Here is a 16952-nt window from a genome sequence, read left to right on the forward strand (position 1 = left end):
TGTGACTTTAATGTTAACCATTTTTATTTTTGATACTAACTGAAATGCTCTACTCTGTCTTAAACTTATTGAATGTGGAGTTACAAATATTAACAGGTTGTGTGCTTGCTGTTGTGTTTTTTTTATTTTATTAATATTTTTAGGATGTTCGAGTGCAAATATCAGATTTTTTGAAGCAACTCAGATTTGAGTTAACCCGCCTGCATTTTAACCGTATGGTTAAGGCATGTGAGATACACTTTAAGAAGGAAAAACTCAACCATACGCCTGAATCAATATCAGAATCAAAAGAAGAGGTAAAATTACCGCTACCCTAACCACAGAGTCATAAGGACAAATGGGTGTGGAAATGAATTTCTCTTAGCTATATTTTATTTCATCCTTTGTTCTAAATTAAACATTTACTTTTGGGCTCAATTAATCCCTTAATTTCTTGTTCTTTTCTTTCCTCTTAACCACATCACTCACTTGGCACATGGCACAACTTTATTTTTATTTTGCATGTTGCAAATGAAAATTACAAATACTGCAAAGTAAATAAATTGCAGTAGCATTAAATAAATAAAATAGTGTTAGTGATAAGAAGAAAATATGAGTAAAAATAAAAAATATATACCGGTATACATATCTGTAGGTTTAGTTTTTCTCTTGTTCTCTCTCTCTCTTTCTGCAGGCCTGTTTGTCTGCAGAAGGCAGTCTGGCAGAGGCAGGACAGCAGCTAGAAGCTCTGAAGGAGTTGTGTGATACTCTGAGCCCTGAGGACGCACACAGGCTTGCACAAGCCCAACTTAGAGAATGTGAGAGACGGCTTGCTGCCATCCAGCGGCAGTTCAGTGGAGACACAGATACACCTCCTTCAGACACTAGGTAACCGAAAGTGAAAGAGCCTCTCTCATATCACTTAATTTTGTCTGATAAAACCATTTATAAATGTATAAATGCATTTATTTTCTATATGTCTAATAGTTTACAAACCGAGCAAACAAAAGAGCCACCTAATCAAAAAGCATCAACAGTCCCACCACCACTTGAGAAGCCCAAAGAGGTTATTGTTTCAGAGGTACAAATATATGATAATTTTATAGAACTTAAGTTTTAAAATAGACTTGGTATTCATTTATCTAAAAATCTTGGTTTTAGGCTGTTAAACCGGTTAGCCCCCAGCAACCGAGAACTGTGGAGAAGAGAGAGATAGTGAAACAAACAAGTACAGAAGAGGACAGGTATGGATATAAAAAAGGAATAGCATAGCTACAGTATGTGTTTCTGTATAAGATTGTATATGATATTGTTTCAGAATCATATGGTTTACATCTTTTTCTTGGTCTGTTCAGGTACCGCAGCTCCAGATTTGCATTACAGGCTCAGCTAAACAGAAATGAGCAATGCATGCTTGGAGATCGTACCTCAGAATCAGTCACTCCCACAGACCTGCAGAAACGACTGAGAGAATTAAAGGTAATGCACAGTGTTTTAAAGTTGGTATATTGTTGGTTCATTTGATATTATTATGCATTTTCAAATGACAATTACTTTAAAGTAAAAAATATTTTTTGTCTGTTTAAGTCTCTGTGGGATGAGACAGAGTCTCTGTGGAAGGAGTATGAAGCACTGTGTATGCAATGTGTTCAGTACAACGAACGAGCTGTTGAGCAGGACCGTGTGGAGCTCACTGTCAGGTGGAGAGAGCAGAGGTCACAGTTACAGGGCAGGTATGACCATGTCAGACATGACATTACACTGACTTTCAGAGCAGCATAAGCTTTGATGTGTGTTTAAAACTACTGAACTGAAATTAATATTCAAATAAAAGCATATATTACTACTACTACTTTTGTTCATTTTTACGCTGTGCCACCCGAAGAATCTTATGATCTGCTCAAATCATGAGAAAATATCCTGTAGCCAGACTGCAAGTGTGTGTGTGTGTGTGTATGTCTTGTGTTTTTTGTTAAATAAGTCTATGCATTCTGTCAGGGTGGATTCACTGGGAGCGGCACTTGAGCTTATGGACTCTATTAAGCTGAAGATCTCTGAGATTTCTAAAAGGCTGGAAAATTTCATCAAAGAACCCAAAGACATTAAGGGATATTCACTAGCTAACCCTGGCATTTTGAGAGATGTGAAGGTGAGAGATATTATTATTTATTAATTAAACTTATTTCTTACTGAGTTCTTTTCATGGCTAACATTTGTAATGGAGACACAAATTTTGATAAAACATAACATAATATAATATAACATAATATATTATAATATAGTATAATACATGAGAGTAGAATGTTTGATTTGTTGCAATTCATGAAAATTCTACTGCATTTATAGTGGTAGTTTCACTGTATGTAACTTAGCTCTATACAGTACCTCCATCCAATTTTTTAAAATCTAAATATTAACCTCTCCCTCTTATTTTCAGGACTTAGATGAAAGTATCCAGACAGAGATGGATCGTCTGTCTCGATTCGATTCTGAGCCCAGTCATCTAGATTTGCGTGACCGATCACCTCTGACCCAGGTGGTTCTGAACCACAGATCCAGCCTGGACCAGCTCAGGCAACAAGTGCGCAAGAGTGACGCCGCTGCCCGTGCCCTTGACCGCTTCCTCATGTCCCTGCGCACTGTGGAACTCGATGTCTCTTCTGTGCAAAGCGCCCCCAGCAATGATGCTGCTGTACTGCAGGACAGCAGGTCCAAGCTGGCACTAATCAGAAAGGGAGTCAGCAGTCTCAAGGATAAGGCTCCACAGCTGGACCAGCTTTTGGGGGGAGCACAGCTCAAAGTGACCCAGGACGGGAGCCCTGTTTCCTGTCTGGACATGGTGGGGGTACTGGTTCACAGGGTGGAAGAGGCCGACGATCAACTGATGATTCGACAGAATGAGCTCCAGAAGGAACAGCAGAACCAAGGCCTCGGCCTAAGGAGGAAGACTATCCAGGCTGAGTTAAGGAAGGTGTTGGCGGCAGCAGAAAAACAGGGTCTAAAGGACCCCACTATGCCAGCTGTGCAACATCGGTAATGATCTTTCTTCCCTATAAAGATCTTATGATACAGATTCTTTGGACTTAAAATTGTCTTTATTTGGGCTTATTTTTAATTTTAGTTAATTGAGAATGTGATAGAATTCATTTATAGAATATCCAAGATATTTTTTTTTCCTATTTTTAAATTTTTCAAGTTGACTTACTGTAACTGCCAATGTCAAGCTCCAAAAAAATGGTATGTTATGTCTATGTGTTCTCCTTTACTCTTTTAACACTGTGTTTGCATCTATGTATGTTTAGGATGCGAGCACTGTCCGATGTGGAATTGCAACTGAACTCTCTTCGCCCTGAATACCAAAACATCAAGAAGGCTCTGTCTGAAGTCTCTCCACAGAAAGAGTACCCTCATCCAGCAAACGAAGAGCTTTATTTCCTTTGGGAAGAGACTGAAAGAGCCGTATCTGACAGGTGGTTTCTAGTCCTAAGTTGAGATTTACATTGATTTAATTCACCTATTTTTCTTTCGTAAAGGGTTTGTTTCATTTACTCACCTTAAAGTTGTACCAAACCTGTATTGATTTCTTTTTTCTGCCGAATGCAAAGGTGTTTTGAAGAATGTGGGTAGCTAAAATAGTTGCTGGACAATATGAAAGTCAGTGGGGACCAGAAACTGTTTGGTTACCCACATTCAGGAGGAAATTCAAGTGTGATTGACAGAAACCAAGAGTGTTGCTCTGTGTATTTGTGTGTTTGACAGACAAGAGCAGTGCACTGTTCTTATGGAACTCCTGAAGAAATTTCAGAGCTGTCGCAGTTACCTAGGCAACACTCTCCAGAGGGCGGAGCAAACAATCAATGAGCAGGCTTCATACATGGGCAAAGACAACTTACAGCGACTCCTTGCAAAAGTATGTCAATTTCAAACTAATCACAATACATACTAATGTTATAATTGCCTATTGTAATTTACCATCAGGTTTTTTTCGCAGTAAGGTAATTTTATACTGGATTTGCACCACCAGGGGTCAGTCATTACTCAGATATTACCTTTCAGACGCAGATGCACAGTAGAGCTCAGTGTGAAGAAGTCTTCTTTGAAATTCATCCTGTAATTTAATTTTGTATCCGCACTAATCGCAGTTTGCTTCATCTGCATGTCTCAAAGAGGCTTCTCTTTCCTGTTTTGTTCTGAAAAATCTATTTTTAATTTTAATTTTTATATTTGGGCAGCTCCTCCATGGAGTCCAGTACATTTATTTGCAGACTTATGATGAATAAAACTTTTGGTAATCTATCATAATTTTGTAGTCTACATTAAAGTAGCCATAGTAGTAATAAGTCCTCATGTTAAAAGGCAGAATTAAAAAGTCTAGTTATGTCTTCCTAGAAAGAGTAGCTTAGATATTTAACATTGAGACTACCTATTTTTTTCTGTTTTATTTCATAATGTTTCTATTTCTAATCATGTTTCGGTCTGTTTATTGTAGGTGGTTGGCATAAAGGAGGAACTTAATAGCCTCGGACCCAAGATGGAGGAGTTCAGATCTGTGTGCAGACAGTTGCAGTCCCAGCTCAAGAAAATTCCTGATTGCTCGGAAACTCCATTTGAGACAGAGGCAGATGCTTTGGTGGACTCATGGCTGGATGTGAGGATATGGAAAACATCTATTCACATGGATCTCATTTTGTTCAGTCATTTTAGTGTCTTGGTTAATCTGTTTGCCTGTCTGGCAGGTGTCAGAGAAGACAGACGGTTACATGGACAACCTGCGTGTGGGTCTGGAGTTGTGGGAGAAACAGTTGGTTCTGGGTGGAGAAGTGGACAGCTGGACTTCTACTAAACTCATTATCTTCTCAGAGTCTCACCCTTTCAGCAGTGAAACAGAGGTTGACAGCATGAAGGTGTGTCTTCAAAAAAAAAAAAAAACACATCTGCCTTAAAATGATCCACAGTGTTCACAGGCATGGACTTACTGTAAAGGCACAGAACTTTAATTTTAATTCCACTGGTTCTTTTGTGTGTTTATTAGAATGAGATTCAATGCCAGGAGGACAACCTTGAACACTTCCACAGGAAGTTACTGGAGATCCAGGAACTGCTGCAGGGCAAAGAATCTCCTCTTGAGTTACAGGTAAATGTGGAGCTTATATTTCTTCCATTTATTAACTTTTTGGACTTTCCTAATTGCTAATTTTCCTAACTTTATACACACACACACACACACACACTGTCTGTCTTAGGTAATGGAAACCAACCTGAGGAAGAAAATGGAGCAGGTGAAGGAACTCTTCTCCGACTGCACTGAAGTGTTCCAGGAGCTCCTCACAGTTAAAGCTCATATGATAGAAAAGATTGACACCTACCAATCATCTGTGAAGAATATACGCTCCTCATTAGACATGATCAGTTCAGAGGATCGCGCAGAACTGGATGCGCATTTACAGGTATGATTAGCAGACATGTGCAACACACTGTTTTAATATATAACCAATTTTATTTTCTGTTTGTAGGACTTGTGTGAGCAGCTTTTGGAACAGGAGGAGCAGGCTGATACTCTGCTGAAGGAAATCAATCTCATGTCCAGCATTACTGGACCGCAGGCCTTGGAGGAGCTGACCAATCATAGTAACCATCTCAAAGACAGCATTGCAGAAACACGGGAGCTGATTCGCCACAAGAAGGATCAAGGGGAGAAAAGCTTTCTTCAGACTATTAAAGGTCTGAGAAAAAGTATTGTGTCATTGCTAAAATTAAACAAGTGGAAAAAGGGATTTAAGTTTTGACCATTTGTCCCATTGGCTCTCTGCAGAAGAATTTCAGTCATTTGAGGAATGGTTGCAAGATGAGCAGCTCTCTGTGAATGAGTGCTTTGAGAACCCTGAGAGGAGGCAGGATATAGAAACGTCCACGCAGAGACTGACAGTGAGTAACAGTGAGGTCCCAGCCCTATGATTAGAGTTTCCATTGTGGCTGAGGACATTTTGAAAATACTTTTTAGATTTAAAAAAAACCTTGCTGTATAATACACTGATTACAATGACAGCAATCCAATGGCAAGAGTCACCAGGTGATAGCAGCCTAAGTCAAAAGCATAATTATAGAATTACAGGAAGGGTTTAAATTGAGTTCATCGGTAAGGAGCAGTTTGTGTTTTCTTCAGAGTTTCCTGGCCTCTAAGGAAGGAGAACAGCGTCTGGCTCAGTTGAAGGAGAGGTTTGAGCAAGGGGGACAGGCAAAGCTCCCTGCTGAGGCTCAAGCTTTGCTCTCCACATGGCATCAGGAACAGGAAGGAGAACTGGCCACACTCAGGGCTCACTGCCAAGGACGCCATAAACAGCTAGATGATATCCTCCACAACCTCAACAGGTACATGGAAGAAGTTTTCATCATGGCTATTAGTTGTTACTCTTGTTTTGATTCGCTCATGACTTTGTCTTTAGTTTGCATGAGGAACATAACCATTTGAAGGACTGGCTGCTGCAGAGAGAGCAAGTGCCAGAACAGAGAGAAAAACTGAGGCAAATCCAGGAGGATTTTCTTAAAGAAAGGTACCACTCACTATTCAGTGTAAATAAACACAGTGCCAGACTTCATTATTGACTAAATTGCAGATAAGCCATATCGCACCTTTATTTTGAGTAATTGTGCAGTCTTTTATTTCATATAAAACCTACATAACTCCTACTTTCACCCTTAATCCACAGCGGTCGTGTGGAGGCATTCAATAACCTGTTATCTGCTGTAAGGATGCGTGGCTTGAGGGGAGACCCTCACCTTAGAGACTGCGAGACCCTGATAGACCGATATCACAGCCTGGGGATTCTATTGGAGAATCAGGCACAAGTCCTCAAGACCCTTGATGATCAAATTGAAACATTCCAAACCAATGCAGAACAGATCAGAGCCTGGATCAGAAATTTAAAGCAAGGACTTGAGTACTTGGGGACAGACACGTCAATGCAGGAAAAACATGTAAATGCTCAGGTGGGCCCACTAACCTTTTTTGGATTCTTTAGCTAGATTTTAGGGGAGCAACTGGTTGAACATCTTAAGCTGAATGGAATGAAGAATATCATCAGTGTATTTAGAATAAAAGTAATTTTATTCTGTGTTTTAAGGCTGTTCTTAATCTAAGTCCTGAGGGTGATGCTAAACTCGTGGCTCTGAAAGAAGAGGGTGATGCTTTATGTGCTAATGAGATTTTGGAGGACACCAGAAGACAGGAGCTCAGTCACACCCTTGGAAACATTGAAGATGAGTGGAAAAGAGTTCTGGATATGGCTCAGCAGCTAAAACATCAAGCAGAACTCCAAGACACTCTCTGGAGAGAACTAGAGGATCTACAGGCCCAGGAAGAGAGCATCCAGTCCTGGGTGAGAGAACAACTGCAAACGCTTCGCTCTTTGGGGAAGGACCTTCAACCACATGAGAAACTTAATAAAGTCCAGGTAAAGACAGAGGGACATTTTTTTAATCTAAATGTTTTCATGGCTCTTGCATGATTCTAACCCAATTAAAACTGAGTAAAGGTCGCTAGTCGTGCACATATTGTGTTGGGAGTAATGTCTGTATATGCTCTAGGCTGTTTTAGACCTTGGTGATGAAGCCGATTCCAGATTGGCCAGTTTACAGAGACAAGGACAACATTTATGTTCTTATAAAGAGCTTGAGAATGAGAGGAGGAGCCAGATTGACCAAGCCCGGAGAGCAGTAGAGGAGGAGTGGAGGAAAGTGCTACAACTTGCCCAGGAGCTCAAGAACCAGGTCAAGCATGAGGAATCTCTTTACAGAGAGTTACAAACTTTCTGTGATCAGGGAGAGGACACTCGCTCCTGGATTAGGCATCTCAGAGAGACCCTGGATTCTCTTCTTGTGACATCTTCCTTTCAAGAGAAACTTAATGGAGCTGAGGTAATAGAAAGGACAATTTAACTCTTAAATGTTTGTACATGAGAGCCTTGGGAAGGGACAGTGAGTAAGCCTAGTTTATGATAAACTATAATACTGATCACAGGTTCACTGTAAAGGCATACATTCAAATACATCAGACAGCTAAAAATTGTAGCCAACGCATCTTAAACAGTTAAAATATGATTTGTACATTTGAAGTGAAGGGATAGGTTTTATTCCTTAGTTATGAAACAAGGCCATACTTTCTGGAACAATAAATATACATTGAAACCAGTGAAAAAGATTTGATGGGTTGCACGATTGCATGAAGAAATAAAACATGACAGAAATTATGGTTTAGATGAATGTCTTGGTTTTGTTTTGTTTTTAGGCACTACTAGCTCATAGATCTGAGTGGGACTATAAACTTTCTAACTTAAAGACAAAGGGAGAGAATCTAAGTTCTTGTGACGATCTAGATGAGGACAAACGTCAGACAATTCAACACACATTACAAAATGTACAGCAAGAGTGGATGGGAGTTTTGATGCAGACTCAGGAACTGAAGAACCAATCAGAACTTGAGCGGTCTCTTTCTGAGGATCTTCAGGATCTTCAAGAACAGGAGGAGAGCACACACTCTTGGCTTACAGAGCAGTATATGAAGATCAAATTGCTTGGTGAAGAGACTCAGTTACAAGAGAGAATGAATGGAGCTCAGGTAAGAGAAAAAAGTGATATTCAACCTTCACCAGATATTTTTTAAACACTTAAAGAAAACAGTCTGACTTACTCGCTGACAAGGTTTGCTTATTCTAGGTCATCCTGAACTCAGAATCAGAGGGGGATTACAAGCTAACCAACCTGAGGAGGAAAGCAGAGGGTTTGTGCTCTCGAGAAGGCCTGGAAGAAAAAAGAAAACAGGAAATCCAGCTGAACCTGAGATCAATTGAACAAGAATGGAAGAAGGTCCTGGCAAGTGCTCAAGAATTAAAGAACCAGGCTGAGCTCCAGGATTCTCTTGCAAGGGAGCTTCAGAATGTCTGTACCCAAGAGGAGAGCACCTGGACCTGGGTGAAGAATCAGAAAGATTGCCTGGACTCACTGGGGAAAAGTACTCATGGTACACAGGAGCAGACTGAAGAGAGACTAAGCAAAGCACAAGTTAGTACAATATGGAGAAACAGGAGAAGAAATTAAATGTCCATAGTAAAACACTTATTAAAAGAACTCTCTTTCTTTCAGGCTATTCTAAGTATGCAGTCTGAGGGCAACTCTAAGATTGCAGCCCTGAAACAGACAGTAGACCATCTTTGTAACCATGAAGATCTTGATGAAGATGCAAGACATTCTCTCATTAAGAAAATACAAAATATAGAAGAGGAGTGGAAGACAACACTGCAGCAAGCACAGGAGCTGCATAGGTCTGATATGACAATTTTGTATGTAAAAATAATTGACAAACAGCACTTTTAGATCATTAAAATTAATTGCAAACGATCATCTTTATAAATATTTTCTGAGTAATTTTAATTGAACGGACATGGCTTTTTATTTTTATTTTTTATTTTTTAAAAGGATAACTTTTAGACCTTAAAATTTACACTCATGTATTTACTTAGTTTATATACAAATATAATATGTGTTATTCTAAATAATATAAAAAATAATAGCTTTTATATTATATTATATTTTATTATATTATATTCCTCATTCTGCAGTCTGCTGAAAAGTGTAGTGGAACGTCTGGTGTCCTGTCGGTGTCAGAAGGAACAGCTTCAGTCTCATCTGGATCAGGTGAAACGGCAGACTGCTGCACTGCCACGGCACTTCCCCTGGCCTGGTTTAGGGGATCGAAGGCACACATTGGAGCAAGCCAAGAGTCTGCTAGACCGTACCAGAGCACTGACCCCATCTCTGTCTGCTGTCCGAGCGCTCGGGAGGGAGATGAGCCAGCTGACCCATGATTCCAGCTGGATTGATCCATCCTGGGCCACCACAGAGGAGTGCATACCTGAGTTAATCAAATATCTTACGGTAAGGCTTTATAGGTGTACTGTTCTAAATATTTCTGAGTAATCATGACTAATAGATAATAGAAACTTGTTTTACGTGTATGACATTATTTTTTATGTTTGCTTCTGTAGGAGTTTTGTGTAAATCTCGGAGAGGAAATCCGGAGAGAGCGAGTTTGTGCTCAGTTAGTTGAGCAGCACACTGTAGCTCAGGATTGGCTGAGAGAGCAAGTCAAAGGTTTCGGTGCTCTGCCCACTGAACGTCATGGGTTACAAAGCTCTGTTAACACTCTTAAGGTCTATTTAAATTCTTTGTTTTATACAAAATGTATTAATCCATTTTTCAGTTTGTCGGCAATACAATTATATATATTTTTTAATTATAATTTTGTAGGCTCTTCTTCAGACCATAGACAGGGAGAAGAAAGAAATGAAAGAACTGGAGACTGTTAAAGATTCCTTGATGGATCTTTGTACTCCAGGAGGTTGTGATGCCCTGACCTTAGAGGTCAGCCATCTTCATGACCTGTGTGTGTCCTCGGAGAAAGAGATGAGGGAACGGTTAGCTGTGTGTGAGGCCAGATTGAGTGACATTGACCTCAGAATTGCTGGCAGGGCACAGATTCTCAGGGAGCAAGCAGAGAGTCTCCTAGGTGAGCTGCATGCTCAGGACCACTCTTTAGGATTCCTGGTGGATAGCCAGAATATCAGCCAGCTACAGGAGAACTGGCATAGCTTTAAGGTATTGTGGGAAAATATTAATTCATCTATGTTCAGTTTGTTTGTTTTGAAACTTAAGAGAAAGCCAATAAATTTAAACCTGACTGATTTTATATTCTCATAGACATGTGAGAGAGAGCTTGAGTCTTTAGAGGGCAAAGTCTGTGACCTTGGCCAGGCCCTCCAAATGGTCCCACCAGATGAGGGACCCCCCAGTCATGTCATTTCTATAGTGGACACAGTTACACAACAATATTGCAGGTCCATACATACATGTTGCTTTTCCAATTAATTCAATTATCATACATGTCTGTAATCAAGTGCTTAAATCTGAATCCTTTTTATTTAATTGTTAAATTCATAGCATGTTAGCCCAAAATAGTATAATGCTGTATTATATTACAGTGTAATATTTATTTATCATAAGTGCATTATGGAGAATCATCATTACATTTTTTTTCTCAGTCTGCGGTCGAAACTGTTGGAAAAGCAGAATGACTGCGCAGACAGCACAGTGCAGTGTGTGAGACAGGCCTTACAAAACATACAGTCATGGAACCAGACACATGCAAATCCTCCCTGCAGCTCAGCCACATCCATGCAGGTGTGTTTGCATCTTAATTTGCATAAAGTAAGTGAGTGAGTATACAACAAAACATAGCACCTGCACCATACTGGTCCATTTGAACGAGTAAGGTTGCTGTTACCTTTTAAACATGCAACATTTTTACTCCTTAGGCTGCAATTGAGGAAGGTGTGAGAATGTGTAAAAGCCTGCAGGTAGCGCTGTCCCATAAAGAACTGCTGAGGGAATGTCTGGGCCCTGACTTGGCTGGCAAACTTGAAAGAGACGGAACAAAAGCACTAAACGAAGCACACATTCACATCAATGACCTTAAACAGGAGCTTAAAGTGAGTATGACTCTGTGGTTTGATGCTTTACATGAGATGTCAAAAGGTGGTTAAAGTGGATAAAAGATGAATCTGTGTTTCAGAATGTGGAGGAGAACATAAAGCAGGAAGCTCAAAAGTTGTCACTGGAAGCTCAAAGCATTCAGCTGGATTCACAGGTACAATTTCACAAACATACATATTGACATACAAACATATTTCTAGGCTGTTGTTGTATCTGTCCATTATGTGCAGTACTATGTATATATGATAAATACCATTTGTAGGTTTCTGGTGCAACATCGTCAACAAAGGAGTCAGAACAGTTGGAATTTGTTTCTTCTTCATCGTTTATCGTGGAGCACTTTGAAATGATAGATGACAGTCAGCAGGCTAAGGTACAGCCATCTGAAAACCTTGATAGCGAGATCCCTCTATGTGTAATCTCAGATACTACAAATGAAACAGAAATTCACACTGCAAGAAAATCACTACAAACATTAGAGACTGAAACTGAACAGACCGATTTCCAAACAACTGTACTATTAACTACAGAGATGCTACCTCAACCAGCATCAGGAGTCTGTGAATCAGCTCTTCCTACAAGCAGCCATGGTGCAAATGAAACTGTGGAAACTTTGGAAACAAAGTCTGATAATGATGAGATAGCAGATGAAAAGATGTCCTCATCTGCAGCTGTCCACAGCTGGGAAACCACAGTACAAGACACAGACATGGAATTACAAAGCACTGAGAGTCTTAGCACAGAAGGACAAGTAAGACGGTTGTCTGATGTAGTTGTGAGTTCAGAATCTTTTGCTGATAGAGTGGAGGGTGAGAAAATTAAAGCAGTGACCGCAGAACCAGATAAAGAGGAAGAGGTTTCATATATTTCACTTTCTCAAGAGGAACCTCGTGGAGAAGGTGAACCACAAATCAAAAAGGTTACTGCACTCATTTTGGATTTGGATACAGTGCACATAGATAGTGTAGACACATACTCCCACACACCCACAGATGGTGCTACAGTGAAAGCAGCCTTTGCTAGTGCTCTATTAAATGAGACAACGATGGGCAAACAAGATCATGAAACACTCGCCCCTCCAGAAGCTGACATTTATGAAGTAGCCTTAGAATCAATTAGCATCCCATCTTCTCTTAATGAGCCAAGTATGGTGAATGTTTCAGAAATTAGTTCAGCAGTAGAACCAGAACAGTCACAGCTCATTGATATAGACACTAATGGACAAATGCAAACAACAGCAGCTCCACCTTCTGAAACACAAGGTACTGAAGATGCTGCTTCCAGACGTATTGGAACATTTTCTTGGAACAATGGACCAAATGCTGCAATCGCTGACAGAGAGAGCAACTGGACTACAAATAATGGCCCTCATGAAATCCAACGCCGATTCATTATTCTAGACTTCCCTGAGGGGGAGGAAATGCAGAGACATCGTGCTCATGAAGCTTCTCTTTTCAGGGAACCCACAGAAACACAGATTCAGGGATCAGAATGTTCAGTGTCAGAAAGAATGGAGACAGAATGTGATGCTAAAACAGAATCAGAGGTCATAGCCAATACAATCAGTCCTTTAGAAGCATCTGAGCAATCTGAACTGGTTGAAGCAAGCCTTAAACTACCAACAAGGCAAGTTGGAGAAGTCATGCATTTCATTGTAGAAGAAGAGACAAAGAAGATGCCATCAGGTGATAAAATGCAATTCATAGTACTTGATCCTAAATGTAAACCTCCAATCAAGCAACAAATTGAGATAGAAACTGAGGCCCAACAAACAAACAAATTGCATGTCTCAACAACAGCAGAGGAGAAACCTGAAGGTGAAGAAGCCATTGACGTCATTTTGGGAGAAGAGACAAAGACCCAATCAGGGGGTGAAACACAATCTGAAGAAATTGAACCTGGACTGACACCTCCAATCAAGCTCCTGGTTGACTGGGACACTGAGGTACAACCTAAAATAATGAATGTCTCATTAACACTGGAGGAGAAACCTGAAGTTGTAGAAGCCACTGATGTGATTGTAGAAGAAGAGATGAACAAGACCCCATCAGGTGAAAAAGCACAATTCATGGAATCTGAACCTAAAATGACACCACCTGTAAGGAGAAATTACGATAAAACTGATGTCCATTCAAACAAGGTAAATTTTTCAACACAAAAAGAGAACACTGAAGGTGAAGAGGCTGTGGATGACAATGTAGAAGAGGAGACAAAGACAACATCATCAGATAATAAAGCACAATTAGCTGAACCTGAACTGACACCATCAATCAAACAAAAGACTGACCAAAAAACCGAGGTCCAGACAGAAAAGGTGGATGTAATACCAGAGGAGAAAATTGAATGTGAAGATGCCTTGCCTGTCATTGATGAACGGAATGACTGGGACACTGAGGTACAGTCTGAACAAATTAATGTTTCACTGACACCAGTGGAAAAACATGAAGTTGCAGACACCACAGAATTCACTGTAGAAGAAGAGACAAACAAGACCCCATCAGATGCAAAAGCACATTCTATAGAAGCTGTACCTAAACTGACACCACCAGTCAGGGTAAGAAACAAAAATAAGTTTGATGTCCAATCAAACAAGGTCAATATCTCAACAACATCAGAGAAGACACCTGAAGGTACAGAGGTTATCATTGTCACTGTGGAAGATGAGATAAAGATGACACCATCAGATGATAAAGCACAATCCCTAGAAGAGGAAACTATACTGACACTACCAGTCAGGCAACAAAATGAGGGTCAAACCGATGTCCAATCAAACCAGGTAAAACTGTCAAAAACATCAGAGGAAAAACCTGGGGATACCATGCATATCTCTGAGGAGGAAAGGACAAAAAAGACTTTGGTTGATGAAATGCATTCCATAGAAGCTGAGCCTAAACCAACGCCACCAGTCAGAAGACAAAATGAGGGTGAAACTGAGGTCCAATTAGATAAGGTGGATGTCCTACCAACACCTCCCACCAGACAACGTAAAGGTGAAAGGTTATCATTAGATATTGAATCACAGATAGAGGGAGAAGTTCTTCCCACCCCACCAAGCAGAAGACGTAGAGAAAAAATAGGAATTGAGAATTTTTCGCTCGATCTGGATACCGATCCCACACCACCAGTGAGGCGACGTAAGGAAAAAGAAGGTAGTAAACTGTCACTCAATCTGGAGACCGAACCCACACCACCAGTGAGACGACGTAAAGAAAAAGAAGGTAGTAAACTGTCACTCAATCTGGAGAACGAACACACACCACCAGTGAGACGACGTAAAGAAAAAGAAGGTAGTGAACTATCACCCAATCTGGAGACCGAGCCCACACCACCAGTGAGAAGACGTAAAGAAAAAGAAGGTAGTAAACTATCACTCAATCTGGAGACCGAACCCACACCACCAGTGAGACGACGTAAAGAAAAAGAAGGTAGTAAACTATCACTCAATCTGGACACCGAACCCACACCACCAGTGAGAAGACGTAAAGAAAAAGAAGGTAGTAAACTATCACTCAATTTGGAGACCGATCCCACACCACCAGTGAGACGACGTAAAGAAAAAGAAGGTAGTAAACTATCACTCAATCTGGACACCGAACCCACACCACCAGTGAGAAGACGTATAGAAAAAGAAGGTAGTAAACTATCACTCAATTTGGAGACCGAACCCACACCACCAGTGAGACGACGTAAAGAAAAAGAAGGTAGTAAACTATCACTCAATCTGGACACCGAACCCACACCACCAGTGAGAAGACGTAAAGAAAAAGAAGGTAGTAAACTATCACTCAATCTGGACACCGAACCCACACCAACAGTGAGACTATGTAAAGAAAATGAAGATAGTCAATTATCACTTGATCTGGAGACCCAACCAACACCACCAGCAAGACTATGTAAAGAAAAAGAAGAAAGTACATTATCACTTGATCTAGACACCCAACTCACACCACCAGCAAGACTATGTAAAGAAAAAGAAGATAGTCAATTATCACTTGATCTAGAGACCCAACTCACACCACCAGCAAGACTATGTAAAGAAAAAGAAGAAAGTACATTATCACTTGATCTAGACACCCAACTCACACCACCAGCAAGACTATGTAAAGAAAAAGAAGATAGTCAATTATCACTTGATCTAGAGACCCAACTCACACCACCAGCAAGACTATGTAAAGAAAAAGAAGAAAGTACATTATCACTTGATCTAGAGACCCAACTCACACCACCAGCAAGACTATGTAAAGAAAAAGAAGAAAGTACATTATCACTTGATCTAGAGACCCAACTCACACCACCAGCAAGACAATGTAAAGAAAAAGAAGATAGTCAATTATCACTTGATCTGGAGACCCAACCAACACCACCAGCAATACTATGTAAAGAAAAAGAAGAAAGAACATTATCACTTGATCTAGAGACCCAACTCACACCACCAGCAAGACTATGTAAAGAAATAGAAGATACTCGATTATCGCTTGATCTGGAGACCCAACCAACACCACCAGCAAGACAATGTAAAGAAAAAGGCGAAGATAAAGGATTATCAATTGATCTGGATCCTCAACCAACTCCACCATTAAGAAGACACAAGGATAAGCCAGAGAGTGACATGGTATTTTACAGTGCTGAATTAGGAAAAAGTGATAATCAGCAAACCAGTGAACATAAAGACAGAGAAGAGCACACTGTTAAACCAACTCCACCTGTCAGACGCAAAATTAGTCAGGTTGAAAGTGATGTGGCAGTTTGCAAAAACCAAGAAGAGAAAGAGGTCTTTGTGAAACCCACACCACCAACAAGAAGGAAAGATAGCAAAGTTGAGAGCAAAATTGTCGCAGGTGCTTCTAACCTGAAAGAAGATACAAGTGTACAAAAACCAACTCCACCTCTAAGGCGAAAGGACAGCCAAGCAGAAACTGAGATGGCGCCAACCACACCTAAAAGTCAACCTGAGGACATCCTTCCAACTCCACCGACCAGGGGAAAGAAAGATCAAATAGATGCTGACAGAGTTCCATTAATGCTAGAAGAGCCACAGGTCATATCAACTCCAACAACCAGCGACAAAGAAAGTTCATGGAATGAAAAGGTTTCTATGTGTGCAAGACTGGAGTTGGAAGCAGATGTTGAAGCAATAACTAAACAGGAAGAAAAATATGAGTCTGATACAAAGTCATTAGTTGGTCAGGAGCAGCAAGAGGAGGAGCAGGACTCTACTTTGGTGCCAGATCCCATAAGTGCAATCAGTCAGAAAGAGGGTGTCAGTGAGATGCAGGTAACTTTAATGTGCATGATTCTACCAAAAGGAACAAACCTGCATGAGGTATGATGGTGTGGTATCTGCTTGCTGGACTGTAATGGAAGTGTTCAACTGAGGATGTATGTTAGTGTCCTTAAGCATTTTGGATATTTGCTTTGTAGGGTGAAAT

General features: G+C 40.4%; 1 protein-coding gene across 3 annotated transcripts in view; it reads left to right on the forward strand.

Annotated features, from left to right (window-relative positions):
- Positions 1-16952, forward strand: part of syne2b (spectrin repeat containing, nuclear envelope 2b) — a 91909-nt gene that overhangs the window by 20404 nt on the left and 54553 nt on the right. For 2 of the 3 annotated variants that reach the window (XM_059565874.1, XM_059565873.1), the window contains 32 exons: positions 144-296; positions 674-867; positions 967-1060; positions 1141-1223; positions 1335-1458; positions 1567-1712; positions 1978-2128; positions 2417-3012; positions 3282-3449; positions 3739-3889; positions 4469-4627; positions 4716-4883; positions 5012-5113; positions 5223-5426; positions 5493-5700; positions 5792-5904; positions 6143-6348; positions 6423-6530; positions 6687-6966; positions 7101-7430; positions 7564-7893; positions 8264-8593; positions 8692-9036; positions 9118-9296; positions 9594-9909; positions 10020-10184; positions 10282-10629; positions 10732-10868; positions 11073-11211; positions 11346-11519; positions 11603-11677; positions 11786-16798. In XM_059565874.1, the coding sequence (XP_059421857.1) occupies positions 144-296; positions 674-867; positions 967-1060; positions 1141-1223; positions 1335-1458; positions 1567-1712; positions 1978-2128; positions 2417-3012; positions 3282-3449; positions 3739-3889; positions 4469-4627; positions 4716-4883; positions 5012-5113; positions 5223-5426; positions 5493-5700; positions 5792-5904; positions 6143-6348; positions 6423-6530; positions 6687-6966; positions 7101-7430; positions 7564-7893; positions 8264-8593; positions 8692-9036; positions 9118-9296; positions 9594-9909; positions 10020-10184; positions 10282-10629; positions 10732-10868; positions 11073-11211; positions 11346-11519; positions 11603-11677; positions 11786-16798 (11289 nt within the window). The remainder of the gene's footprint in view (positions 1-143; positions 297-673; positions 868-966; positions 1061-1140; positions 1224-1334; positions 1459-1566; positions 1713-1977; positions 2129-2416; positions 3013-3281; positions 3450-3738; positions 3890-4468; positions 4628-4715; positions 4884-5011; positions 5114-5222; positions 5427-5492; positions 5701-5791; positions 5905-6142; positions 6349-6422; positions 6531-6686; positions 6967-7100; positions 7431-7563; positions 7894-8263; positions 8594-8691; positions 9037-9117; positions 9297-9593; positions 9910-10019; positions 10185-10281; positions 10630-10731; positions 10869-11072; positions 11212-11345; positions 11520-11602; positions 11678-11785; positions 16799-16952) is intronic. The other variant, XM_059565875.1, reaches the window with a different exon arrangement.

This window comes from Carassius carassius, chromosome 14 (assembly GCF_963082965.1).
Source record: "Carassius carassius chromosome 14, fCarCar2.1, whole genome shotgun sequence".
Taxonomy (NCBI): domain Eukaryota; kingdom Metazoa; phylum Chordata; class Actinopteri; order Cypriniformes; family Cyprinidae; genus Carassius; species Carassius carassius.